We start from the raw sequence: 27452 nt of genomic DNA on the forward strand, positions 1-27452 counted from the left end.
AGGGGACAGGGAGCAGAGGGCTTGCTGCAGTAGCTAACGGCGTGGAAACAGGACAGACTTGGCCATGTGGACGTCAGTTTCTCAGCTTCTCTGGGCCTCAGTTGCTGCATCAGTAAAATGGGGGTGAGAAAAAGACGCCACGAGTGAGAAGCCTTTGGTACAACCCCTGGCTCACAGCCAGCCGGTGGGAGCTAGCACCATGGTTTTTGGAAAGGGGTAGGTGAAGGAAGAGGCAGGGAAAAGAGAGACCCACATACTGCTCCCCAAAACCCCTTAGGAACCAAGTCCATGGGCCCCAGGCTGGCCCCTCCCCTGGGGAATTGACCAAAGACCTGGAAGTATAGTTGCATCACTGTGCATTCGGGGGTTAATGATGGGGAGTGGACAGGACCCAGTATTTAACAAACTGGGGAGGTGCCCTGGGATCAGAAACAGCCCGCTCACTTCCTTCTCCCGCAGCCCGGCTCCTCTGCCCCTGCTCACCTCCCCTCCCCTCGGGATGAAGCCTCCCCCTCTTCTGACCTTCCTCTGCCTCCTGGGTAAGTGACCTATGTGACCTCTCTTCCTCCTCCCCAGCTGGGAACGGAGAACTCCCCGGAGGTCCTGGAACCAGGCTCTAGGGAAGTTGTGGGGGGTCAACTCTAGGCCAGTCATGCTTGAGGCAGCACAGGCCAGGAAAGAAAGGATGGGTAGGGGGAGGGAATGCAGCCTGGGTGGCCTGAGAGGGCACAGGAAAGGGGCTGGTGGGGACCCATGGTAACACAGATGAGGTTCCTGCCCCTCGCGCTCCACGCCTTCCCAACGAGCTTCCATTCTGGGCTCCAGCCTGCCTGGATGGACAAACCCCCGTTGCTGTATCAGCAGGACCTGGAGGCATTCAGGGAAGCCCAGGTGGTCATGAAGCCGATCTAGTGGCATCTGATGGGACTTGGTGGGGACAGAGTGCTCTGGGGGCATGGAGCTGACGCCTGGGGAAATGATCAGGACCCGCTGGGAGACATTTGGGGCGCCGTGGGGGGCAAGCAGGAGGATGAGTGGGTGGTCGTCTGGAGATGAGGGAGGAAGGCGGGAGGAGCCCTGGGTGCGTTGTCACGGTGGGGGGAGCGCTAGGGATCGAGGTGGGATGGACGGCGTGGGAATATCATTACTGGTTGGCGTCGTTGTTGTTGGGGGCAAGGTGCGTGGTGAGGTGGGCTGGACGATCTGGAGGTGTCTGACTCAGACTTAAGGGGATGTGAGGGAAGCTGGCTGCAGAGGGCAGGGCCCTAAAGGGTCCGCCCGCCTCTGCCCTCCATCCCCCCAGTGGCCCTGGCCGGCGGGAACCTGGTGCAGTTTGGGGTGATGATCGAGAGGATGACAGGGAAGCCAGCGCTGCAGTACAATGACTACGGCTGCTACTGCGGCGTTGGGGGCTCCCACTGGCCCGTGGACCAGACGGACTGGTGAGCAGATGGCCCTGCCGGGGGGACTTCCGGGGGCGGGGAGGAGCTGGGACACCCTGAGAGTGGAGGCTGACCTCTCCTAGGAGCCCTGGGCCCCCCAGCAGCCCCTGGTCCACCCCCAGCTTGGCTCCCGGGCCCCTCCAGACTGACCGTGACCCTTCCAGGTGCTGCCATGCCCATGACTGCTGCTACGGGCGCCTGGAGAAGATGGGCTGTGAACCCAAGCTGGAAAGGTACCTCTTCTCTGCCAGTAGGAACAACATCTTCTGCGGTAAGCGAACAGCTCTGGAGCGCCTCCGGTCGGGTGGGGGAGGGCAGCATCAGACAGGAGCCCCCTCCTGACCCTGGGCTAGAGGGATGTGGCGGGGTAGGTCTTCCATCATCACGGCATTGTAGAGAAAGACTGGCCTGCCCCCCCCAGACTGGTACCCGGTCTAAAGATCCCAGGACCTGTAGGCTCCTGCCCTGGCTCCAGGCCTTCTCCCCACCAGAGGTGCCCCAGCTCCAGCCTCTGGGAAGGAGGCACAAAGGAGGCAGAGCTGAGCCAGGCCCAGAGGAGCTGTACCCACACACCCTTTCCAGGGCCTGGGCGGCAAGGTTCAGAGCCAGGTCTCCAGGACAGAGCCTCGAGGGCACCGTCCCAGACGGAGCGACAGCTACGATTTGGGACAGCAGACCCCATTGTCGAAGGCTGACTCCCCCTGGTGGGGCTCTCAGGCTGGACCGATTTGCTCAGCTTTGCCAGATAGGCCCACTTGGGGATTAGTTTTCCTCTGGTCCCGGGCCCCATGGAAGCCTCCCAGCCCGGTGGCAGTGTGGAGGGAGCCCAGATCCAAGCTATCAAGTCTCCCTGCGGCAAAGCCAGAGTCGCCTGGAGGGAGGGCGGGGCTGAGTGAAGGGTTGGCCGAAGAACCCAGGAGAGTCGAAGAAGACAGCTCAGATCTCTAAGGTCTGTCCTGGGGGCAGGGTGGGCAGAGCCAGGACCAGAACCACTGGAGGCAGATTTAGCTCAGTCTCGTGCTCCCGCAGTCATTTATGTACACAGCAAGGCAGCTTTGACAGGTAGTGAGCTCTCCATCGCAGCAGGGTTATGCAAGGTAGGAACGAGTCACCCGTCTGGAATGGCACTGAGGGGATGATTGAGGAGAGATATCAGGAGGACAGGGTCAGAGGATCAGGGCGTCACTTTCTCCCCCACTGGGTGACTTTGGGCAAGAGATGTGACCTCTCAAAAGCCTCTGTTTCCTCATCTGTAAAATGGAGCCAGTCACACTTCTTTTCCCGGCTTAATCTAGCTCCTAGCCAGAACCACTCAAAGAACCGATGCAGCCGATAAACCCCTGAGTTTTGCTGGAATAGCAGATGTGGCAGAACCCTGGTGGGAAGTGGAGGCTAACCTTTGAGGGGAAAACGAGGAGCCCTGGACATTTCTGTGAGATGTATTCATGGGGACAGGGAGGAGCCAGAGCTGCTGAGGGCCAACAGAGGCCGTGGAGAGAAGGGGAGGCCCTGGGACCCCGCTGTGTAGAGAGCCGAAGCCAGCTCTGACCCCAGGCCAGGTGTGAGCACACACACAGAGAGGGGGCCTGAAGACAAATGCCAGAAAAACGGGCTCTGTCCCCTTGGATGGAGACAGTCCCAGGGCCCAAGCAAGCCCCGAGCTTCGGTCCCAACAGGCTCCAGTCTGGACCCAGACTGCTCCGGGACGCACAGGCCACCTGGGACTGAGTCGCTGTCATTTCTTGCTCCCCTGTCAGCTTGCTGGCTGCCCTCCAGCACCAGCCATGGCTCCTACCGGGAAGGGGTTGTCTAGAAATCGCCCTGGGGCTGGAGCAGGTGCATTAGAGACCCAGACGGCCTCCGGGCGACCAGAGGGCCGGGGCGGGGGTGGGTGGTGCATGGGCGTGGGAGAGGAAGGCAGAACAGCTAGGATAGATGTCCCCCAGCTTCCCAGTGTCCTGGGAGTCCCCCAGACAACCCCCGGACCCTACCCCCTCTCTCACCCACACCCGAAACGCCCCCGCAGCTGTGGGCTCCCAGCAGAATGGGACAGAGAACGCAGACCTCAGAGAGCGGGAGGCTCAAGCCCTAGGGTCCCTGACTCACCTTGTTCCGTCAGCCGGCCGAACCGTCTGCCAGCGTCAGACCTGCGAGTGTGACCGGACTGCCGCCCTCTGCTTCCGCCAGAACCTGGGCACCTACAACCGCAACTTCGTGCGCTATCCCAACACACTGTGCAGCGGCCCCACACCGCCCTGCTAGGGCCAGGCCCACCTCCGCCCTGCACCTCGCCTCCAGCGGCCCCGGCCTGAGCTGCACAGACACCAAAGGCCCTCCCTCCAGAAAGTCCTTTCTTGCACCCCCGCCTCGAGAGCTCCCAGACTGTGGCCTGGACCATTGCTGGTCCTCCTAGGAAGAGCCAAGGGACCCTCTAGCATCCAAAAGAGTCTACAACCCAGCCCTGAGATCCCCGTTCTCTCCCCTGAGTAAGTGAATAATGTCCTATGATTCTAATATTCTCCGATCCCCAGATTCTATCATTATAGGATTTCATTAGTCTATAGTTTCTTTCATTCACTTTTTTTTTTCTTCTGAGTCTCTACCCTGTGCCAGCCACGTGCTAAGCACTGGGGATGCGGCAGGAACCAATGGGACATGGTGACCTCTGCGGGTGATTCTAACATTCTGTCCTTTCCATTTCCCCTTATAGTAAGTTCTTGTGATTCTCTTTTTCTAACATTCTACAACCTTATGCAAGACAGTAATGGCGATCTCCAGAAGGAACAGATCTGGCCATATGGTGTCATGTGAGAAGATGAAAAATACCAACCTAAAAATATTGTCCCCACCATGTCAGCAGGCCTCAAATCCCTCCGATTAGCAGAATGGCTAAGTGTGAAAAAAAAGCTCCAGAATCATCCAAACCCCTCCTTTGACCGAAAGGTGGCCAGGGGACAGAGAGGGGACATTCTACCTGCAGGGGTGTCCTCCACTCCCAGCCAGCGTGCCTCTGTTTCTTCACACGTTGCTATCATCCAGTGACACCCTGCATGGCCACGTATGGCCATGTCAATGTAACCCTCTGGTTGTCATCTTGGAGAGCCCAGAGTGCCCAGAGAAGGTCCACTGAGAGCGTGCCCAGGCCGGGTCAGGCTTCTGATATGGGGAGGGGAAGAGGAAAGACGTCAGCCTCCAGCATCTAACTCTGGAGCCACGAAGATTTTAAGGCACTGAAGGGTTCCCCCCAGGTGGGATGCTGCCAACCCTGGAAGCAAGGTACATCAGCAAAGTCTACTCCTCACTACGGACAGAATTATCTCCACTCTCTACAGTATGGTGATAAAGCCAGCCAGGACTGGGATGAGCCCATTCAATGAGACAAGCATGGGACAAGGTACTACACAGAAGGGACAGAGCTCACAGCAGACGCGCAATAAATGTTCACGCCATTTGTCGTTTTCAAGGCGCGTGTGCAACTTTCTGGACTTTGAGGGCAGGAAAGAGCGAGAAAAAATCTGAGGGATGATCGTCATAAACTTTGAAAGGTGAAGATGTTCTGTGTTAGCAAAAATAAAAAGGGGGGGGAGGTGATGAGCACGCTTTGCCGCTTTGAATGATGCTGGTCCCCTGCAAGGAGTCACAGGAAGATCAGGTCTTAGAGCAACACTGGGACTGGGGAGGCGAGCGTGTGTGTTGGGAAGAGTGGTGCTGAGGCGCCCTCTGGTGTCCACTTGGTTTAGGTTACAAGGAGGAAACCTAAATTCAGCTCATACCGGATTTCCCTTCATCGGGGGGCAAAGTAGCTTCTGAGCGGGTGAAATGGGTCCCTCGGCATCATCAATAATATGCTGAAAAAAACCACGAAGCCCTTACAGACATCTTAGAACACTAGATGTCACTGCATAGGGGAGGCACCGGGCAGAGGGAGCTGGCATGGGGAGATGGAGAGAGGTTACGCTCTGGGCGCGATGGGTGTGAGGCAGCAACGGGACGGCCCCCGGCTCACCCGACAGGTGTGCAGCCATCCGGCAGAGTGAAACCGGAACTTACGAACTAGACCCATGCGGTCCATTTTCCCAGTGAGCCATAACCGTTCACGGAATGAATCAATGGGTCTGAACTCCATGCACGTGTCTGTGGTACGCACATTCATTGCCAGGTGCACACTTGCAGCAATAACTAAAAATCCCTGAACTTGAGGTCACAGTTTCCAGGTCAAGACCTCTCTGCTCAGCCAGTTAGCCACGGTGCCTCTGTGCGGCCACAGACCTGCGGCTCTGTGCAGCCCATGGACACCAGCAACAGCATCCTCTGGGAGCTTGTCAGAAATGCAGGACCTCGGTCCTGACCCCAGGCCCACGGAGGCAGAACCTGTAGGTTGACAAGACACCCCCCACCCAGAGTGACTCGTGTGGCCATTACAACCCAAAACACCCGGACACGGGGCCCACTGGAACAAGGCGGGCTGGTTGTGGCCAGGTTTGAATGAGCTAGCGTTTGTGGAAGTGCAGAACAATGCCTGGCACATAGTAAGCGTTCGTGTTCTGTGAATGAATGACAGCCATATGATAGCCGACAGTTTAACAAGTCTTGGCACCTCTAAATGCTTTCTGTTTATTAAAGCACTGTTCTAGGTGCTTGTGTTTACTAATTCACTGAATGAACGAAGGACTGCATGAGGCCTGGGAGCTACCTCAAGGCTGGGGGCGGGGCCCTGGTACCTGAATGTTCATAGATGGCCTCTCCAGTTTTGATGACACGATTTGGGTTGGTTTGCTTTTTCCCACTTAACCTCTAACACAAGCTATTAATGAAATGTTTGATCAAGTAACTTGCTGAGTAAGTGATGAGATATCAAAGCAGATTGGAGTTTCTGATTAGGATTTCACCAGACCTCCATCTGCTTCTTTGGGATTCTTCGTGGTGTCACTGCTGGAGATTCGAACCTCCGGTAAGTGTGTACGTGTGTGCACCAGCGACACGGCTGGTCCCTCGCTGAATGCTGGAGATAGAGACACATCAGATGTGGCCAACCTGCAGACAGACACCTTATTCTGTACTAGTGTTTTCCCAGAGCAAGACTAGACCAGCAGGACCTCCCTCTTCCAGCCGGTCACCATCCTGACTGCTGAGGCTGACTTCCTCTTCCCCCAGTTTGATTTCCATCCTGTCGCTCCCTCTTCTGCCCCCGAACCATCAATAGCTCTGACTGTCCACCAACCCGTGGTGTTCAGGCGTGGCACCATCTGCTTTTCCAGCCTCGGTGATCCAGCCGTATATACAGTTCTTTATAGCGCCACCATCATCACGAACGGTCCCAGAGCCTGCCCCCACCCACCGCCTTTCAGCCTTCACACCTCTGTACAGAGCTGTCTTCAGCCTGGAAGCTTCCCTGTTCACATGTGAAAATCCGCACGCTTGAGGCAAATTTCAGATGCCACCTTCTCCGTGATGCTTTTCCAGCTGGAGATTTCACCCTCCTCTGAAATGCCAGGCAATGTGTTGGCACCTTTCCTGGTCCACTTACGCCCATCATCGGGGTCCTTGTTGGGATTCCTAGGCGGTGGAGGCAGACTGCTGTAGATTCAAATCCTGCTGCCCATCTGTGATCGTGGGCCTGTTACGTCTTCCTTGTGTGTAAAGTGAGGATGGAATCACCAGGCTCACAGGGGGTTTGAAAGATTTAAGTGAGACAACGCATCCAGAGTGCCTGGAGCATCCAGAAGCTCCATCCCGGCCAAGCCGCTCTAGGCATTTTTGCCTCCCCTCCCGCACCCATCACAGTACAGGCTAGATAAGTATCTGTTCGGTTGAATCCACGGACACATGATAATCGGAATTATTTTAGGGAAGTGGCAGCAGGCACAGGATAAATCCTATGCTCATTTATTTAATGAGCCCCGGAGCTCACTACTCTGAGTGCTCATTGATCTTAAGCGGAGACGTTTGAAAATCATTCACCATCCGTGCCCCGAGCGGAGGTCCAAAGGGGGAAACACCTGGCCGGAGAGAGTGTGTGCAGCTCCGTTTCCTGGAGGGCTGTGACCTGTGCAGAGCTCCAAAGTCAAGATGCACCCAGGGGTCAACTCCCAACACCAGTGAACAGTTAGGATGGGTGAAGTCCGCCTCATCTCGGGGAGTCGCGCGGCAAGCACAGTCTTTCGGTAGCAAAAGCCACAGGACACATGTTTGAAGACATGCCCAGTCTGGGTGCCTGGGTGGCTCAGTCAATTACATGTCTGCCTTCGGCTCAGGTCATGATCCTGGAGTCCCAGGATCGAGTCTCACATTGGGCTCCCTACTCAGCAGGGGGTCTGCTTCTCCCTCTGCCTCTGCTCCTTCTTCCGGTCATTCTCTCTAGTAAATAAATATAATCTTAATGACAACAACAAAAAAGTGCCTGGTCTTTCCCTAAACTGTGTATCTTTAATAAACTCTGTCCTCAGATCATGCGATAATCCCCTGTAAGGCCTCCCTCTCTCCCCATTCCGCCCAGGCCAAATGTCGCTTCCTCCGCCAAGCCTCCTTGATTTCCCTCTGAGTTCAAGGTCCTCCTGGCATAGGACCTTTTACATTGTGTGTATGTCTCCTTTCACTCCTGGGAACTTGGAGGACAGGGTCCATGCCTGATTCTACGCCCAGAAATAAGAACCGCTGGACCATACAGGTCCAGTAAACACAGGATGAACTCTTGGATGCTAGGATGGGTGAAAAAATTGAATAAAAGTGGGAGGACCTTGAGGTACCAAAGTCACTCTGCCATAGGGAGGTTCAGACAAGTCTCTCCAGGGAGGGAAGTTTTCCTTCTGCCAAGCCAGTACCTATGAAGCGGCAAGATTGGTCCCGGCCCCTTACGAACAAATGAATTCTCAATCGCTGAGTCACTGTGATCCGAGTGCCCACGTTGTCCAGCAGCCTAGCCAAAACCCACACTGGCGCAGAGCATCCTATGACCAATTTTTATCATATCTCAAGGCACATCTCCTCCTTCCAAGCATTGGGGCATGTGTAAGGCTCGGGGGGTGACTGGTAAATAACAAACTTTTTAAACCTGGGTTTCCAAACCAGCTTTCTCCTAGGCATCCATGAAGTTACCGAAAAGGGACACATATCAGCCACTTTCCCCCTTGTGGTATTTCAGTCTTTGGCATCCTACTGTCATTCACCCTGAGTGAGCACTGCTGTATAGCCTGGAGGAAAATGTAAACAGCAAACTTCCTATACTCTGATCATTCCCTACTTGGCCCGAGAACATTTTAACCTCACAGGCTCAGCCCGCCTCGTAGACAGGACCTCACGGGTCACCCGGGCCCTGGCAGGAAGCCCCTGGGCCCCCGCCTGAGCTAGCAGGTGGCGCCTTGGTCTCCGGTGAATCACTGCTGGCTGGAATGGAGGCCAGGGATGGTATCCAGCTGAGGGAGCATCTGAATTAGGATATCACTTTGATTCTAGTAGGATCTTTCAGAAAGATTCTCAGCTGGGTTGACAGGATCTGGACCCCTGGCCTCACGGACTCAGGAATGTGCGCCCAGAGGTCTTTCAGTCATGGACGGAGGCGAAAATCACTCAAGGAGGATAGTGACCGTGGGGAAATGTCCGTGCCAGTAGCCACATTTTCTTTCATGCAGGGTGCTACTGGAAACCTTCTGGCATCAAGGTACTGTGGAGCCAATTTGAGTACAAAATTAGAACGAGAGAGTGGGAGTCTCGAGGCCAAAATCCCCAGGATGTGGCAAGGCCCAATGAGATTGCACCGGCCTTGATCACGTGATTGGCCAGAACCTTTGTGTGGGTTGGTCCCTGTGACCGCTGGGGACTTCCCTACCTACTGGTTTTCTGCAGCTGCCCTTCTCCCTGCCCTGTCCCCTGCTGAGGACCCCTCCAGGTGTCTGTGCTCCCATCACAGCTGCCCACGTGTCTGGTGGGCTTGGCCTCCTCCTAGCATGGGTCAAACAGACCCTTAAAGCTCTAGAGTGGCAGCCAACAGAAGCTGCTCCGTATTTAGACAACTCCACATTCTCAGAGATGTTCCTACGTATCCACCCACCTGTACCAAAGCTCATCAGCTCCTCCAAGCCTGGTGAGACCCCAAATGACCGTGCCCTCCCTCTTCCATGCCTCTGAAGAGGCCACTTGCTGGCATGCTCTCCCAGTCTCATGCACTCCAACAGTGGTCACGCTGGCGAAAACAACGCAAAGCTTTGTCTTTAAATTAGAATTTATTGGTATACAAAACTCCATTCCATAGATAAAGTGGCACATCTTTGCAGCTTCTATTGCACCAAGTATGGAAGATTAAAAACACAAAAAAAGAAACATTTGGTTTTGAAAATACTGCAAATAGCCAAGTGCAGTACTTCGGTAAATAAAAATAAAATGGTTCAGATGACCACAATCTGTGAAAAGAAACCACCGAGAGGAAATGAACTATGGACATCAGAAAATGGTCACATTTCTCCCCGTCGAGCTCCAGAGATAAGGCAAGACTTGCTAAGTCTAAGGACTGTGACCCCATGGAGGTCTTAAGTATCTCCAGACCGAAGCTAGGACAACTATAGTGCAATTAGAAAAAAGACATGGTTCCTGAGCCTGCGAAGGCCTGTGTTCCCCACAGACACACCTGCTCTCCTTCCTGGGGGGTTCACGCCCTCCAGCACCTCTGTGCCAGCAAGAGGAACACGCAGGGCTCGAGTCTAGCTCCCGGCTCCTTCCGTCTTCTCACTGAGCTCGGTGGTCCTGGAGCTTGCTGGAAGGGTGGCTGGGGAGGCCGAGGGCCCTCCTGCCGTGGAAAATGAACGATGAGGGTGGGAACATGGGGACCGCCCCACAAGAGTGTTCTTCAAGTTTTGGTCAAGGGACGTGCCAGGGGCTCAAACCACAGGCTGAGGTTTCTGACTGAGCTCCAGTGACTGTCCCGGAGGGCTGGCCACGGGGGCCTGCTGGCTGCTGACGTGCGCAGGGGTAGGAGCAGCCCTCAGATGCTTTGTCCGGGGATGGTCGCCCACCTGATGACAGGCACAAGGAGTAGCAGCCGTTCTGGAGCACGGGGCTACCGTTCGTGCTTTACAGAAACGTTCTTCACGACCGCGGGCCCTTCTCCAGTAACTCCGCAAGGACGCTAACCATTTTAACCAAGCTACAAAGCACCCCTAACTAGCAGAGAGAGACTAGTAAGCTTAGAAGACATGGCTAAGAGCCCGAGGTCACCAGGAGCATCACCTGGGGCCCAAGCAGGGCGAGGCAGCCCACATGCCCATCAATTCCCTGGGGGCCGGGCCCTGTGGCCAGGGGGGTCACCACCTCCGCCTCATTCCAGTTACTCATTCTCCCTCGAGTATGTGGCAGCAGATTTCCCTAGACACGTCATCTAGAAGACCTTCGCTTCAGTGTCAGCGGAAAAACACAAGCTTTAGAGTCAGGAAAACACAGGTCGTAAAAAAGTGCTATCATTCAATCACCTCCAACAACTGTCGGAAGGCCCCAGAGTTTCAGCCACGCCTGTTCTGAAAATGGAGGTGGACAGTGAGGACTGAAAATGACCAAATGGGGGAACAGCAGCAGACTCGGAATCTAGACGTTTGCTACAGACAGACAGAGCCTTGAGGTAAAAAGGTAAAAAGGTGAAGAGCTGCGTGTCTGCCCAAAATGGGAGTCAGAGAGGGCCCCAGATGTGACCCACGGAGACTAAGTGCTCCCTCTTCTTCCTTTGACTCAGGGAGACCGCTAGTCAGCAGGGACTAGAAATCCCAGTTTCTGGTAACCGCCTGCACATTCGAGCTGACCATTTCATAGAGGTAAACTGACAGCATTCTGTGAGGACCCAGTAAAACCCGGGCAGAGTCTGAAGTTTCTCAGAATGAGAGAAACTGCACATTGACGACAGGGACTCACCATGAGGACAGTTCAGCGCCAAAGTCCCTTGGGTGCCGACCTACTTAACGAGTGAGCAGCTCTCCCCGACGAAGCACGGCCCTCCTCGCCCAGGACCGAGTCATTTCACATTGTGAACCCCAGGGAGAGGAGGCAGGGCGCTACCGACGACCAACTCGAAGGTTCCTGTGACGCCCGCTAGAGCCGCCCCACAAGGGAGACCCCACTTCACAAGCCCTCGGGATCAAAATGGGTTTGGAAGTGTTTTCAGAGCTTATAAAAGAAAATACAGAAAACCACCTCCGCAGATATCGAAGCTCTTGCTTTCTGCCACCAGCCCTCCAGCAGGCTCTGCTCCAGAAAGCACAGACGCACACTACTGAAAACTACGTGCACGTAAGCGCCCCCTCTGTACCTCCTGACGGCAGCTATGTTATTAGAAGGTGTGGTTCTAGGTTGCTCTAATACATCTACCTCTCTAGTACAAAGCTGTTGCCACTAAAATTTTACTCATTTGACCTTTAAAAAATCTTATTTTAAAATCCATAAAACCTTTATATACAGTTTCTAAGACGAATAAGCCCTACAGACCACTGCCCCATCCCCTTCTCCTGACCTCACTAAAGGCTACCGAGACAACCCCAGGTAATATTAACCTCTAACAGCCAAGATGCAGCCCAGAGGCTAAGCAACACGCACCTCCTAATGTGGGGTGCACGTGAGTCACTGGGTTGGGGACAAGAATTCCAACAACAGTCAGCTCAGAGCCAAACACACTGGGCCTCCACACTGGCTGCCAATAGAGTAATTTTCAAATGCCTACAAGGCAACTAAGTATACGGATCCCATCTACCTCATCCTTCAGCAACACTGAGGCAGTAAAGTCTTAATTCACAAGCTTAGCAAAAGAGATCACTAAAGTCAAATACGTGTACCCCATTCCTAATAACTAACGTTTTAAACGCAGACCAATTTTAACTGGAAAACTATGAAATGGTAGTAAGAGAAAATTCCCGAAGCCAGATTAGTTTTTAAAACCACTGTTATTTTACCCCAGAAATGCTGAAGTCTATCATCAGAATTTGGTAATTTGTTAACAAGCGTGTCCGATATTCTTTAATAACTTTTTAGCAGCTTCCAGCTAAACTTCTCAAACCCAACAGGGCCCAAGGTCACCTTCACTAACCAGGTAAATAAAGCAATTCTATTGCTCCTGACAAGGGGTATCCCTTATGGTTATTTCAGATTCCTAATCCTGCTGAGTTTCCAAAAACACGATCTTGACCTTCCTGAGAGGATCTGGTCTCTTGCCCTCCAGCCCTACCGTACGGACAAGAAAGAGTGTTTGCTCAGGAAAGATCAACCACAGTCAGGAAAGTGTCTAGAGTCAAAGCCAAGAGAATGATCGATCCATAAGCACGGGATCTCACTCCCTTGGAAACAGTAAGGCAACAGAGCCCCTGCACCCGTAGGGACTGAGCACAAGAGCCTCAGACTCAGGACTCCACAATGTGCAAAGAAAACATGCTCAGCACTTTCCAAATCTGCTGACTATTACAAAGCCCTGTACCAGGAAGAAGCCCAAGTTGCAATGGCCTGAGAGCAGTTCCAAGAAACTACAGGGGCTCCAACTACAAAAAGTCATCAAAGTCAACAACAAAAAATTAAAACACATCATCAAAACTGAAGAAAGCAAACCATCTGCTGATAAAAGCAACTCAGTGAATCCAGGCCCAGCCCAGATAATGGTACATCCATTCAGTCAAAGGTTTTTATTGTCTTCCCTTGTCCTTGGAACGGTTATAATTTTGAAATGTGAGGTGGAGAAGTAACTAATTTACCTTCTGATTCAGCAGAATTTATCTGTCCAAATACGGGGTCCCCAAAAGGCCAAGACTGTCCGTGACTGTCCAGTTCATACGTTCTAGGTTAGAAGTTCACACCCACCTATCAGTCTTAGGAATGACCCCTCTCCACCTCCCAAATCCATGTCAGAACTGTGGAGTCATTCCATGGCCTCTGCCCTGTTGGGCTAACCTGAGTCCCTGACAAGTGCTAGAGTGCGGAAGAATTTTTCCGACTTCAAAATCCCAGATAGGGCTGGAACAGAGAGAAAGAAATGCAACATTTTATGGGATTTCATTTTCACAACATTAAGAAAACTGAGCATTAGGTCAACTACTTCTCTGAAGGCATCTAAGTCTAGAAGAGCGAGGAAGAAAACAGTTAATTACTTAAAATGTGAACCTGAAAAGCTTTAGTTATTCTTCTAGACCTCTGCCCGCACAAAATCAAGTAACTCCTTAGAGTCTCTGCAGACAAAGACAGGAGTCTCTTCATTCTCCCTTTATAACCCTGGGTTCTGCTCTCCATATGATCAGAAGTTCAGGATTACCTCATAAGCAGTAACATGCCACCTTCTCTGTGTCAAGAAACAAGTACCAAAACCTCAACACCACTACCACTTTTCCAGCAAAGTCCAGGCCTAATCAACATCAGGCGCGTTTCTGAGACAGCTTGCGCACAAGCAAACTCAGCACCTGCATCCCACCTGAAACAGCCTCAGAGTCAGGAAGGAGAGAAACGTAGCTGTTGAATTTCCACCCTGACAACAGGCCACAACCCTCATATCCTATTACTTTGGGAAAAATACTTCCTGAATTAACTTCTGATTAACTTGGATTAATAGAAAATTAAATCTAAACACGTTCCTGAGTTGAAGACCGTTTACAAACTATCCCATAAGTGAATATCTGCTTGAAAATGAAAGGGAAACAACGGAAACTTGTCATTCTGCATTTCTAGCAATTAATCTAAACTACTTCGTGAACAATTACAGCACAACTCACCCCAAATGCTCAGGAAAAATCCCAGGGTCACTGAACTCTGATTTTCAAGGCAAATAAAACCACACCTAAAAGGTTTTTGCCTGAACTAACTATCCAACCCTAGGACTCCATGTTTTAATTGCAGAACATGAATGGCTTCACTGAACGTTCATCAGACAGAACACACCACTAACAAGTCTGAGCAAAACAGAGGCAGCCTGAAAGGAGACTAACTCAGTGTACGAGCTTGTGTGTGAGTCTGGGGGCTTGCGTTGTCACTTTGTGAGAGGTCGGCCTCCCTGGAGAGCCTGCTATGCGGCGCTCCTTTTCCTTCCGCTCCTCGCAGCTCCCAGAAGGCCAGAGAGTCAGATGTTGAGAGCAGCAAAGGTCTTCACCAAGGTGACCTGCGTGTTCGCATCCACTTCACTTCGGCTGCTGTCCCTGTGGCCGCTCCTGCTCTCCAGGGCCTTGTGACGGTGTCTCTCCTCCTGTCGCTTCTTCTTCTCCAGTCGCTGCTGCTCCCGCCTCTGTCTGTTGGTGACCTGAAAGAGAAGGCCGCGTGAGCTGCCCGCGTGGCAAACTCAGGTGCCACCTGCCGTGGGGACACATGGGGCGGACAGATCCAAGGGTCATGGGCTGCTTCTCAGCAAGAACAGAGAAAACCCACCTAACAGACCAGAAGTGATGTCTTTCCCATCACGGCTCCAATTTACATTTAAATTTCTATCTCCTTGCTGAGCTAGCAAAAGAAATCAATTCCATTCTTCTCAAAATCCAATACACAATGACCTAAGAAAAATTAACCCCAGTCCTGCATGAGATAATGCTCAAACATGCCAGAGGACCCCTTTCTCTACATAATTTAATGCCCCAGGTAACCCTAACAAAACCCTCAGAAGCTTACTGCATTTTTACCACTGCCTGTGGCTTTTGACATTATGCTGCATTTGGGGCTCAGAACTGCTTGGTGAAAAATCTTTAAAAGGAATTCCCAATTCTGTAAAAGGAATGGTACCATATACTACTTGCAGGAGTCAGGGGTGGGGAGAAAGACAGACAACCCTTCCGGGAAACATCTGACAATTTGCCAAAAAGCCTTAAAAAGATTCAAATGTCCATACCCTTTAACCTATCCATTCCTCTTCTGGGACTCTAGCCACAAAAAAAAAAAAAAAAAAAAAAAAAGCAAAATACAAAGATTTACACACAAAGTTTTTCAGTGAAGATGATGGCATTTATGGGGACTGTAAAATACGGGTTAACCTGGCAGCACCTGGGCGCACAGTAACACTGGGCGGGGAGGGAGGCTGTATGTGTGCACACAGAGCAGCACAGGCGGGCCCACCTCTATTCGTCACTGCACGCAGCAAACTGGACAAGCAAGGTTCTCATTCTGCTTCTCAATTCCCCCTTATGCTCTTCCCCTATTTTCTGTAATAGCTACTTTCAAACCACCAGGAAACAATGATGCACTAAGATGAGCTCCCAGTTCCCACCACTGCCACTGAATCACAGCCGCCTACCGCTGGCCCTTGCGAGCCCATCTTTCATACCTTTGGGAGCTGGTTTTTATTTGCTTTGTTTTCTTCACTAGGGCTGGCCCGCTCTTTATTGTTGTCAGTTCTGCCTTCATTTAAGCCCTGATTTCCAAAGGGCCTGGTGCCACTGCCGCTCTCCTCCCATAAAGGGCCACATGGCTTCAGACTTTGGCCACTGGACTCAAGGTTCTCCTCTGCATCTTCCAAAGAAAGGTATTTTATTAAAATTGAAAACCTAAGACAGTTACACAACCTAACAATGCAAATCTCCAAAGAGAGCAAGTTTCCTCGAAGCAAAATTCTAACATCAAGTCAATACAGTGGAGAACACAGCGGGGAATGACGGGTACTATTTGGAAGATAAAAATTTAAAAAGAACCTGCTGACCAGCCTAATCATCAGCTTCCCACCTGCGGAGTGTCTTATTAAACCACTTTTTAACAAGTATTTTTAGGAGGAAGTCTTTCATTTGCACCCAAAACCCAGAAAGGAAACAGACTCCAAACCCGTACTGTCTCATACAGCAAACACCAGCCATAGGTAGCCATTCAAATGAAAAATGATTAAAGTTCAATGAAACTGAAACTTCGGTTCCTTACTCTCACTCAGCCATACATGTCAACTACACACTATACCGGATGCTGCTGTTTTAACGTCACAAAGACCAAGTTACTCGCAGCTTTCTGAGAAAGCACAGCAAATATATAAAGAAGAAAATACCCAAACACATAGATAACTGTCATGCTGGGAGCAGAACCTGGCACATACCCGGCAATATGTACCAAAATCATTCTAAATAATTTGTGAGGACACTAAGACTGTGTCTTTTTTTTTTTTTTTCCATCTTCTGAGTCACAGAATTAAACCCAGTTCAAGTAAAAAAAAATTCTAATTTATCACCAGCTGATGGATACTAGTTATCTATATATTTCCATTAGAAAACTCGGTTATTTCTCTCTCTAGTCTATTTCAGTTATCATTTTGTTATTATAAAGGATTCCTCTTTCAAAAAGAATAAAGTCCTCCCTGAACTCTCCGTCCCTCTAAGACCAGCTTAAGTGGCCTTTCCATGTGCCCCCCGGTTCTCTGTACCCCCACTAGTACATATTATTATGCTGGTTTCCCTGTCTCCCCTCTGCCCCCCTCTCCTCAACTCCAGATTATCTTCTCCCTGAGGCAGGGCCAGGGCCTTGTAAAACATGCCCACATGCAGAAAGTGATAAATGGCAGTATAATCACTACCCGTGCCTTGACAAAAATTAAACATTTGAAAAGTCACCAACACAACCAACCATTTTGAAAGCATATAAACATCAATCATGGACTCACTATTTCTTTTCCCCTGGTTCATCTGAAGCATGGCAATTATTGCAGATTCAATGTTATAATTTTCGGCTTCCAGGTTCTGGACTATCAAATTAAAATCCTATCCAAGAAACAGAGGAACACGTCAAGACTGGGTAGATTCTTCTACCTACCTCCACGTCTACAACCTGATATGCGAGAAGAGCTAATGGTCAGAGTCCAGACATGGTTTCAAGACCTTTTCCATTTAGGAAATGCCTTAATTTTCAATAAGGCCGGTCACTTGAAATAACTATTTAATATAAATGAATTCCTTTATTTAAAATTGCACTTTTACTAGCGTAAACGCCAGTCAGAAAAAGAAAAACAAAAAACCCACACACTTCCTTAGGATTTTGAGCAATACTGGGTAAAATCTAGCAAACAAGAGACAAGTGAATAAGCAGCTCTCCTTAGGTCATCTCACTCCATCTGAGTGAGCCACAAACATCATGAACCTTGCGCGGCCCATCAGGTGTGGGCATCCTGCGCTGGGGCCACGAAACTGGCAGGTAAACTCGGCCCAGCAACGCTTGTTCATGCACCATTATTACTACAGGACAGAAATACTCACTGAACATCCAGTTGCATTGCAAACCTTCTGGACAGCATCTTCTACTTCATCTCTCAGGTCATCCTCAAAGTCAACACCCTTCGTCTTGATCTTTTCCCTTTTATTTGATTCGTCTTGATGAAGCATCTGAAACTAAAGGAAATATAAAGAGTAATAATCATGGAACATGCAAATTAGGTTCAGAATCTTCTACATAGGAAGACACTTTAATCTCAAAATCATTCTAGTATTTATTGACAGGAAGAAGATTCCAGGAGCAATCTTAAGGGAATACCAATGACTCGGCTAAATTTCATCCAGACACGGACACTCCAGACCATGAAAGAAGTGTTAAAAAGAAAGGCCCAAGATACAGGATAAACTGCTCAGTAAGAATGGCATTAGAGCTCCTACATCGTTTCTAGACACCAATATTCTGGCAATGACCGCTGACTTGAACAGCACACATTGTCTCAGCTGATTTCCAGAGCTAGGAGCTTAGTCACAGAAGCTCAACTGATAAGCTTCTCCAGCAGACAAGTTGTCCTGAAGAAACACTCATACATCCCTCACCTGGGTCCCAAGGCCCTATCTGATTATCTGTAAGCCCTGGTGTGCTGAAGTTCCTGTCCCAGCTGGACAGTCACAGGTGGGCATGACTCCTCTAACCTCATCTGACCTCACCTAACCACAGGTATACCACCACGTGCAAGAGAACCTGGCAATCCAAATCCTAAAAATACAAAGAGCAGTTCGTTTGGTATCCGCGAGGCCTTTCCAATCTAAACTTATTGCACAATAGATAAAATCGTCCCTCTGTGGTTGCTCAATCAATCACCTTCTCTCTTCACTTCTGCTAACACAGGGAGACGGGAAATAGGCAAGGACAAATTCCTACTTGTTTGCCTGTAAAAGCATAAGCAGAATCCCCCAGTGTGCGGTCCATTCCTTCCAGTACAAAGCCATCTATTGTAAAATTACACCCAAACAACTTGGCAAGTCTTTAAAACGTATCCAAAGGAAATAATGTCAAATAATGTCAACTTTAGAAAGGGTTGATGTGAAAGTGCTGACCACAGCACTACTAATGGTGCTGAGTAACTGGAAACCTGAAGGTTTCAGTGTATGGATAGTTAAATAACCATGGTAAATCCATACAATGATGCTTCATTTCTGTTAAAATAGCGAGCTCAATAAACATTTTCACTATCATTATTATTTAACAATGCTTTGGCAATAGCAAAAAGCAATTAGCCCTCTACCCACAAAAAAAAACAAAAAAAAAAACAAAAAAAAAAAAACCAGAAGTATGAAATTGAAGAAAGAAAGATTACCACTATTTGCAGATGATATAATTCTATACCTTAAAAAAAAAAACAACAACAAAAAAAACCCAAGACAATCAACCAAAAAACTACCACAAACAAAAAGAATTCTGGCAAATCATATAGTTATAAGAATCTAGTATCCAAAATATATAAAGAACTCTTATAATTCAACAACAAAAGCACAAATACCACAGTTAAAACATGGGCAAAGGACGTGAGCAGACATTTCTCCAAAGACACACAATGGCCAACAAACATATGAAAAGATGCTCAACATCATTAATCATTACAGAAATGCAAATCAAAACCATGAGATAGCATTTCATACCTGGTAGGATGGCCATAATTTAAAAGAGAAAGAAGGAAAAATATCAGGTGTTGGTTAAGAGTGTGGAGAAAGTGGAACCCGGAATACGCAGCTAACAGCACGTCGGACACGCAGCCGCTGTGGAAACAGTGCGGCAGTTCCTCAAGAAATTAAACATATGACCTAGCAATTCCACTTCTGGATATGTATCTAAAAGACTGAAGACAGGGACTCAAATGCTATACGCAAATATTCATAGCAGCACCATTCACAAGAGCCTAGAGTGGAAATAACACAGATGCCTATCGACAGATGAAGGGCTAAATGAATGGGCTCTATCCACACGATGGGGTATTACTCAGTCTTAGGAAGGAAGTATGGACACCTGCCACAAAATGAACGAACCTTGAAAACGTGATGCTAAGTAACATATGCCAGCCACAAAAGCCCACATATTGTATGATCCCATTTATATAAAATGTCCAGAACTGATAAATCCATAGAGACAAAAAGCAGATTGGTAGTGGCTGAGGGAGGAAAGGAATGGGGAGTGACCTGCTTCATGGGCACGCGGTCTCCTTCTGGGGTGAGGAAAATGTTTTGGAGCTGGATGGAGGAAGGAGTTGCACAGCTTTGTGGGTGTATCATTGGCACTAAATTGTACACTTCAAAATGGTTAATTTGGGGGCGCGTGGGTGGCCTAGTCGGTTAAGTGTCCAACTCGATCTCAGCTCAGGTCTTGATCTCAGGATCCTGAGTTTGAGCCCTGCATTGGGCTGCATGCTGGGCATGGAGCACACTTTAAAAAAATATATATATATATCTAAAATGGTTAATTTGGGGAGCACCTGGGTGGCTCAGTGGGTTAAGTCTCTGCCTTCAACTCAGGTCATGGTCTCAGGATCCTGGGATCGAGCCCCGCACCAGGTTCTCTGCTCAGCAGGGAGCCTGCTTACCCCTCTCTCTCTCTGCCTGCCTCTCCGCCTACTTGTGATCTCTGTCTGTCAAATAAATAAAGTCTTAAGAAGAAAATTAAAAAACAAAATGGTTAAGTTAATTTTGTTACATGAACTTTACCCGAATTTTTTAAAAAGACAGAATTCTGCATGATAGCTGGGGCGTACATAATTAACATTTTGTTAACTATTCTCATATATACAAATGATAACCAGCTAGGAAACAGAAAAAGAAGATCCTTTCCTTATAATAGAAACAAAAACACAAAATACCTAAGAACGAACTCTGCAAAAAATTAGCAAGATCCATATGTAGGAAATGCTCCTGAGGATCACCCAAAAAGTCAATTGAACAGAAAAAAGAAAAAAAAAAAAGCTTTATCAGGTTCTTGGCTAGGAAGACTCAAATGCCATAAAGATGTCACTTTTTCCTGTAGTTTGTCTATTAATTTAATGAGATCCCAATAAAAACAAAATCAAGAGGACTTCTTTTTAACTTGACAACCTTATTCTAATATTCATACACAAAACAATAAAAAGCAAGAATATGAAGAAAATTATATAGAAAAGTAATAAGTAAAAAATTCTACCAGATTTCAAAATTACTCTTAATCAAAACAATAAATACATTAACACATGAACAGAGAAACCAGTGAAATAGAACCAACATCTAGAAACAGATCCAACTACATATGGGAATTTTATAGGGGAAAAAAGTGGCATTTTACACCAGTGGAGAGGAGATACAAAATAAATACATGGTTTTGGTAACCACAAGAAAAAATATAAGGTTGGATCCATACCTTCACATAATTATAGGAATATAAATTCCAAGGAGAAAGAAGACTTAACCCTCTTTGAAAAAATGAAACCACAAGAGTGCTAAAATAAACTATGGGAGAATTCTTTTTAACCTCACGGAATGAAAGACCTTCCTAACTTTGACTCAAAACCTAGAAGGCATGTAAAAAAAACCAAAAACCTGATAAATTTAACCTCATAATTACCTAAAACTTCACCACAGCAAAGACTGTTGGGGAAAGAATAAAAAGACAAATGGACAGACTGGAAAAAATACTGGCAGACCCCACCACAGACAGGGGCTAATTTCCCTAATATGTAAAGGTTCCTAAAAGATCACTAAAAAAACCCAAACCAAATAGGGGGGTAAATGGACAAAGAAAATGAATACAGCTCACAAAAAAAGAAAGAAAGAAAGAAATACAAATAGGTCATAAACCCAGGAAAAGAAGCATAACTCACTAATAAGAGAAGCACAATTAAAACTGTGAAGAAAACAATGTTTCCCACGGCAAGGACAGAGGTTGGAGAATGCGGCACCATGCCGGCAAGGAGGCAGAAAGCGAAGCAGGCGGAAAGTGGGGGTGCGACCTCACAGACAGCAGCATGGCAATACCTGTCACAATTATAAATGCAGGAATCTATAGTCTGTAGGAATCTATCCCACAGACACACTCACACAAGTGTGAGAAGATGTATACATAAGGCACCACTTGTTGTTTCTAAAAGCGAAAGCATGAACACCGCCTCCGAGGTCGGCAGAGGGACTGGTCAAACACACCGCAGCACGTCCACCGGACAGAAGACTACATGGCCTTACGGACCGCAGCAGCGAGCCTCCAAACGAGGAGCAACATGAAAAGCACAGTCCACAACACGGCGTACAGGATGTTCCAACCAGGGGGCAGAGAGCGAGCAAAGACCACAAACGCGGAATGCACACACAGACATGCACACTTGCTGGACATGGACCTCCAGGAGGTTTAATAACACTGGTGTGTTCCAACAAAGTTGGAAGGGCGATTTCACTTTATTTTTTAAAATGACGAAGAAAGCTTGTAAGAAAGTGAGAACAGGCTCGTGAAATAATGTTAACTGAACAAAGCGAGAAACACCGCTGGGTAAGCACCAAAACAGTAACAAAAATTGTGTCCGTGTGGAGCGCCTGGGTGGCTCAGCGGGTTAAGCGGCTGCCTTCAGCTCAGGTCATGGTCTCAGGGTCCTGGGATGGAGCCCCGCATCGGGCTCTCTGCTCCGCGGGGAGCCTGCATCCCCCTCTGCCTCTGCCTGCCTCTCTGCCTACTTGTGATCTCTTTCTGTGTCAAATAAATAAATAAAATCTTTAAAAAAAAAAAATGTGTCCATGTGGCTGACTTTATAGACTTTTTATTTTCTTCCTTTTCTCTACTTCCCAAACTCCAGAGGCACAGATTAATCTTAAAACACAAAAGTAAGTTCAGGATGTTATAGGAAGCCTATTCATGTAATCACAGTCATCAGCTATTAGGAAGAGCAAAAGAATGTTATGCAATCTTATCTATTGCTCTGAGACTAAAAAAAAATAAATAAATAAAAAATCAAGCCCATAGATTCTTAAAGACAGCTTTCCATAAAAACATCACTGGTCTTGGGGGCACCTGGATGGCTCAGTCGGTTGAAATGTTAGACTCTTGGTTTCAGCTCAGGTTAGGACCTCCAGGTCATGGGACTGAGCTCCAGGTTGGGCTCCACACTCAGCACGGAATCTGCTTTAGATTCTCTCTCTCCCTCTCCCCGGCCCCTCCCCACCACTCATGCTCTCACTCTCTCTCTCTCAAATAAATAAATAAAATCTTAAAAAAAAACAAAACAAAAAAAATCACTGGTTTTTAGCTCCCAGGGCACACAGCTCTTGACCCGGTTCTGCCAGGGCTGAGAACACAGAAGAAAACAGGGGCCTCACTCACATCTGTCTGGAGGTGTGCAGGGGCTTCCGAGTTGTCATTCAGCCTCCGAACACTGTCATAGTGCTCTCCGCACCGATATGCGATGTGTAACTCCCTCACACTGCTCTTCTCTGTGCCACGAATCTGCAGGCAAAAGGGGAGACAGATGCCAGCGAGGATCTGGATGGTGTCAAGTCTGGGAGGGAAAGGCCCCCTGGGTTGTCCAGGAAGCCCAGTCAGCAGGCTCTATGCACACACGCCTTCGGGATAGGCTGGGATATGCCAGAGGGCGGGGCCGGAAGAACAGATACAGGACAAGCATCCGCTGCGACCAGAGATTTGGTGCTGCACATCTGAACTCGGCCCTGTGTTTTCAGCCTCTGATTTAATTTGTGGGGAAAAAAATAAAGGAAAGACCTTCTCTTAAAAAAAGAAAATGCTTAAGTAACTTCTGAATTCTCTTTCTCCCACCCATGTTACATAGGCTTCAAACTGCTTGATGCGCAACTATATGGAAATCCATCCACACGAAAAAACACAGTCAAAAGCCAGAGCAGATTTACGAGGAAGTTATAGCAGCTTGTGTTTCAGAGGCTTCGGCACCCCTCAGCTCCTCCATGCACAGGCCCTTTCCAGGGTGGAAGGCCCAGGGGCTGAGACAGATTTGTTCAGTTTGAAGCTCAAACAACCTGGGGCCCTCTTTGAGAAAAAGAATACAAAATTACAAATATTAAATTGCTATAACCGCTCCCAAGACCTTGAAAGGGGACTACAAAAATGAGGGGCCTGACACTCACAGTAAATCCACCCACTGCTGGAACAAAAACAGCATTTTCCATCAACTGCATACTAAGAAATTAACAAGAACAAATTCAAAAATTAACAAGAACAAACTCAAAAATCTCCCACTTATACCAAATTCAAAACAAAACGTGATACAGTCAAGCAGTACTACTGCATGGCCCTATGATGAAGGCACTGTTCCAAGGCACTCCATGTGAATGGTACCCACACAGCGCAGCCCAACAAGAATGGTGTTCCTGGAAGTTGTGCGGTACAGAAGCCCTAAGGGTCAGGCTGGGTACGCCTCAGAAACCACCACCTCCACAGAAACTCTGAAGTAATTCTGAACCTGTCCCTTAAAAAGGCCAGTAACTGTTTCTTTGTTAAACACCAAAACATCAGCACCTCTTCTTATTTTTACTGAAAGTCATAGGTAGTAAGATTTTGCCATTAACTCAAACAGTATCTATGGTCTAAAACACAACAAAAGCCGGAACCACACAAGTCTAGAGATCAGAACCATGGAAATTTCCTCCAGGTGGAATACTTCAGTCTCAAAATACATTGAGTCTGGTTTTGACATATAATAGAGCGAGTACCATTTATCTCTCTTGGGAGGGGTTATAGCAATTATAAATTAAATCTCCAGGAAGAGTAATGGAAAAGGAAACTAGCTGATTAGAACCTCTGAATGAGGGGCGCCTGGGAGGCTCAGTGGGTTAAAGCCTCTGCCTTCGGCTCAGGTCATGATCCCAGGGTCCTGGGATTGAGCCCCGCATCGGGCTCTCTGCTTGGCCGGGAGCCTGCTTCCTCCTCTCTCTCTGCCTGCCTCTCTGCCTAGTTGTGATTTCTCTCTATCAAATAAATAAAATATTAAAAAAAAAAAAAACCTCTGAATGACATTGTCCCTAACACACACATATTTAAATAACAGTAATATACATGCAGTATGAACAGGAGAAAGTAACTGGAATAGTCACCAAATTGTTAACTGTGATGTTCAGAGGGAAAGAGATTACAGAGGACTTCCACTTTCTATGCTACTCATGTCTACACTGTTCACAGAAGCACATACTCCATTTGTAACCAGGGGAAAAATGCAGGTTTCAGGGTGTCCATGTTGTGAGTACAAGTCTATTCATATTCATACAAGAGCTCTCACCCCAAACAGTAGCAACCAATGCAGTTTCAATTCTTAAATTTTATAAGATCCAGGGCGCCTGGGTGGCTCAGTAGGTTAAGCCTCTGCCTTTGGCATAGGTCATGATCTCAGGGTCCTGGAATCGAGCCCCATATCGGGCTCTCTGCTCAGCAGGGAGTCTGCTTCCTAGGCCCCCACCCACCTGCCTCTCTGCCTACTTGTGATCTCTCTCTGTCAAATAAATAAATAAATTTTTTAAAAGTTTTATAAGATGCTTCAAAGGGGAGTGGGAAGATGGAGGAGATCCAGTGCACAGTTCCATTATACAGCAATTATATTTATTTTAAAAACATATACTTTCGGGGCGCCTGGGTGGCTCAGTGGGTTAAAGCCTCTGCCTTCGGCTCAGGTCATGATCCCAAGGTCCTGGGATCGAGCCCCACATTGGGCTCTCTGCTCCACAGGGAGCCTGCTTCCTCCTCTCTCTCTGCCTGCCTCTGCCTACTTGTGGTTTCTCTCTGTCAAATAAATAAAATATTAAAAAAATATATACTTTCACTGTTTAAAAATCCATGAAAAAGAACACTACAGAAATATATTTGGAAAAAAAATTCTAACTATGCAGAATTATCTTCCACAACTACCTAGGTAATAAAAAAAAAACTTAAAAAAAAACAGTTAGGGGAGCCTGGGTGGCTCAGTCAGTTAAGCAGCTGCCTTTGGCTCAGGTCATGATCCTGCAAAGGCCTCCCTGCTTGGTGGGGAGTCCACTTCTCCCTCTCGCTCTGCCTACTTGTGCTCTCTCTCTGTCAAATAAATAAATATTTTTTAAAAATAAAAATAAGACAAACAAACAAAAAAAGTTATTGGGGTTCCTGGGTGGCACAGTCAGTTAAGCATCCGATCTTGACTTCAGCTCAGGTCATGATCTCAGGGTCATGGAATCAAACCTCTGCACTCAGTGCGGAGTCTGCTTGTCCCTCTCCCTCTGCTCCTTCCCTCCCCACGCACACACACTCGTACTCTCTCCCCCTCAAATAAATAAAATCTGTAAAAACAGTTCTCAGTGGAGGGAAAGGCAGGCTGTGGTTACTAAGTTGGCCCAGATTATTTTTCGTCAAGAATAGAGTCATTATGCCATAAATTCAAATGATCTTGATGACTTCTGCTAAACAGTAAAATTTAATGACCAAAAACTGAGACCATGGAACCAGTAACCAGTATTCTTGATTCTAAGACCAACCTTAGAAAGAGAGAATCTCAAAAAATATGACTGTGTTCCCTGGTGTCGGTCCACTTGACAAAATTGCCCCAAAACAAAATAAGCACAGTCACTGTCCCCCTGCCCTGTCCCTACATCTTGCACCAACCCATGAGTATCCTGTTTATTCCGCTGTAAGAGAATTTCGTTAAAGGATATTATGACAGATGCAGAAGACTACACACTTCCATTAATAGAACATTCTGAAAAGGCAAAATTGTCAGAGATAAATGACATTAGTGGTTACAAGAAGCAAGGGATGGGGGAGAGGGAACTGTGACTGCAAATGGCCACGAGGTGACTTTTCGGAGTCATGGAAATAATCTGTATGTTGACAGCGGTGGTAGTGACATGACTGTGTTTGTCAAAACACACAGAAGTATACGTCAGAGAAGGATGGATTTTGCTATCTGTAAATTGCGTCTCTATAAACTTTATTTTTAATGAGGAAAGGCTAGACACAAGCAATTTACAAAGAAATGCGTAAGTGCAGGTGGTATATTTTAAAAATGAGGGGGAAAAATGTCATTATTGCCTTTATGAAAATAACCAGAGAGATCTGTAAGAAGTGTGTCCACGTGCACACAGACGCATCTCCATGTGTGCAGATGGGCTTCAAACAGGTATGAGACCACTGTGATGTGTCTCTTTTCCAGGTTCAGCAAACAGTGCACGTGAATGCCACAGACACACACTAACATGTTAACAGTAATAATCTCTGCGTAATATGACTCGGTGATTTTTACTTCCTTTTATGGGCTTTTCTGAATTTTCAAATTTTTCTATGATTAACATGTTTTAGCTAATTAAAAAAAAAAAAAACAAAACTTAGAAATAGGAAAGTGAAGGGCAGAAGAGAGGACTAATATAAATCCTATGCACAGTTTTTAGGAGCGGAGCCACAACGGGAAAAGCAGCGCTCTAAATGCAAGGATGAAGAGTACAGGGATGGTAGCCTAGAGACACTTTCCCCCTGACCTGTGGCTTTCCATACTCCAGAACGTTTGGTTTGATGGACTGTTTGGAGCAGATGAGGTTAATTTAGGATACCAAAGGTAATGAAAGGCGAAAACAGGTGAATGGACAAATACTTCATGACAGGGTCTGGGGGACTACACCGAGTACATGTTGTAAAATCTTATTTGCCATAAAAAAAAACCACTAAAACCATGCTGTGTGGCTGGGCAGAGCACAGAACACAGCCTGACATCCTAGGCCATGAAATATATTTTGCTGTTCAGAACACACTTTTTAGCAACACTTACTGCATGCATTTGGTTTTTGTCTCCCTCCACATAAAAAAACAAAACATACACGTGGGGTAGGCATACCTCCAACCGGAATTTGTAGGCCCTAATCCTCTGGATTCCCACTT

General features: G+C 47.8%; 2 protein-coding genes across 4 annotated transcripts in view; one reads left to right on the forward strand and one right to left on the reverse strand.

Annotated features, from left to right (window-relative positions):
* The first annotated feature begins 499 nt into the window (after positions 1 to 499).
* PLA2G2E (phospholipase A2 group IIE) lies at positions 500 to 3864 on the forward strand. The gene is made up of 4 exons (XM_045980605.1): positions 500 to 539; positions 1304 to 1442; positions 1607 to 1713; positions 3562 to 3864. The coding sequence occupies exons 1-4, from the start codon at positions 500 to 502 to the stop codon at positions 3702 to 3704; spliced, it is 429 nt and encodes a 142-aa protein (XP_045836561.1). The 3' UTR covers positions 3705 to 3864.
* Positions 3865 to 9658: 5794 nt separating this feature from the next.
* OTUD3 (OTU deubiquitinase 3) overlaps positions 9659 to 27452 on the reverse strand; it is a 30880-nt gene continuing 13086 nt past the window's right edge. The window contains exons 4-8 of one of the 3 annotated variants that reach the window (XM_046017443.1): positions 22914 to 23036; positions 17597 to 17728; positions 17008 to 17104; positions 15694 to 15872; positions 9659 to 14682 (exon numbers count right to left, since the gene is read on the reverse strand). In XM_046017443.1, coding sequence (XP_045873399.1) covers positions 14506 to 14682; positions 15694 to 15872; positions 17008 to 17104; positions 17597 to 17728; positions 22914 to 23036 — 708 coding nt within the window. In that variant the 3' untranslated portion in view covers positions 9659 to 14505. Of the gene's footprint in view, positions 14683 to 15693; positions 15879 to 17007; positions 17105 to 17596; positions 17729 to 22913; positions 23037 to 27452 lie in introns of all 3 variants that reach the window. The other 2 variants (XM_046017433.1, XM_046017452.1) reach the window with 2 other exon arrangements.

The sequence above is a fragment of the Meles meles genome, chromosome 1, assembly GCF_922984935.1.
Source record: "Meles meles chromosome 1, mMelMel3.1 paternal haplotype, whole genome shotgun sequence".
Lineage (NCBI taxonomy): Eukaryota > Metazoa > Chordata > Mammalia > Carnivora > Mustelidae > Meles > Meles meles.

Coding starts and splice junctions, on each gene's coding strand:
- PLA2G2E (XM_045980605.1), top strand. CDS start 500: ATGAAGCCTCCCCCTCTTCTGACCTTCCTCTGCCTCCTGG. Junction 540..1,303: donor GACCTTCCTCTGCCTCCTGG/GTAAGTGACCTA, acceptor CCATCCCCCCAG/TGGCCCTGGCCGGCGGGAAC. Junction 1,443..1,606: donor CCCGTGGACCAGACGGACTG/GTGAGCAGATGG, acceptor TGACCCTTCCAG/GTGCTGCCATGCCCATGACT.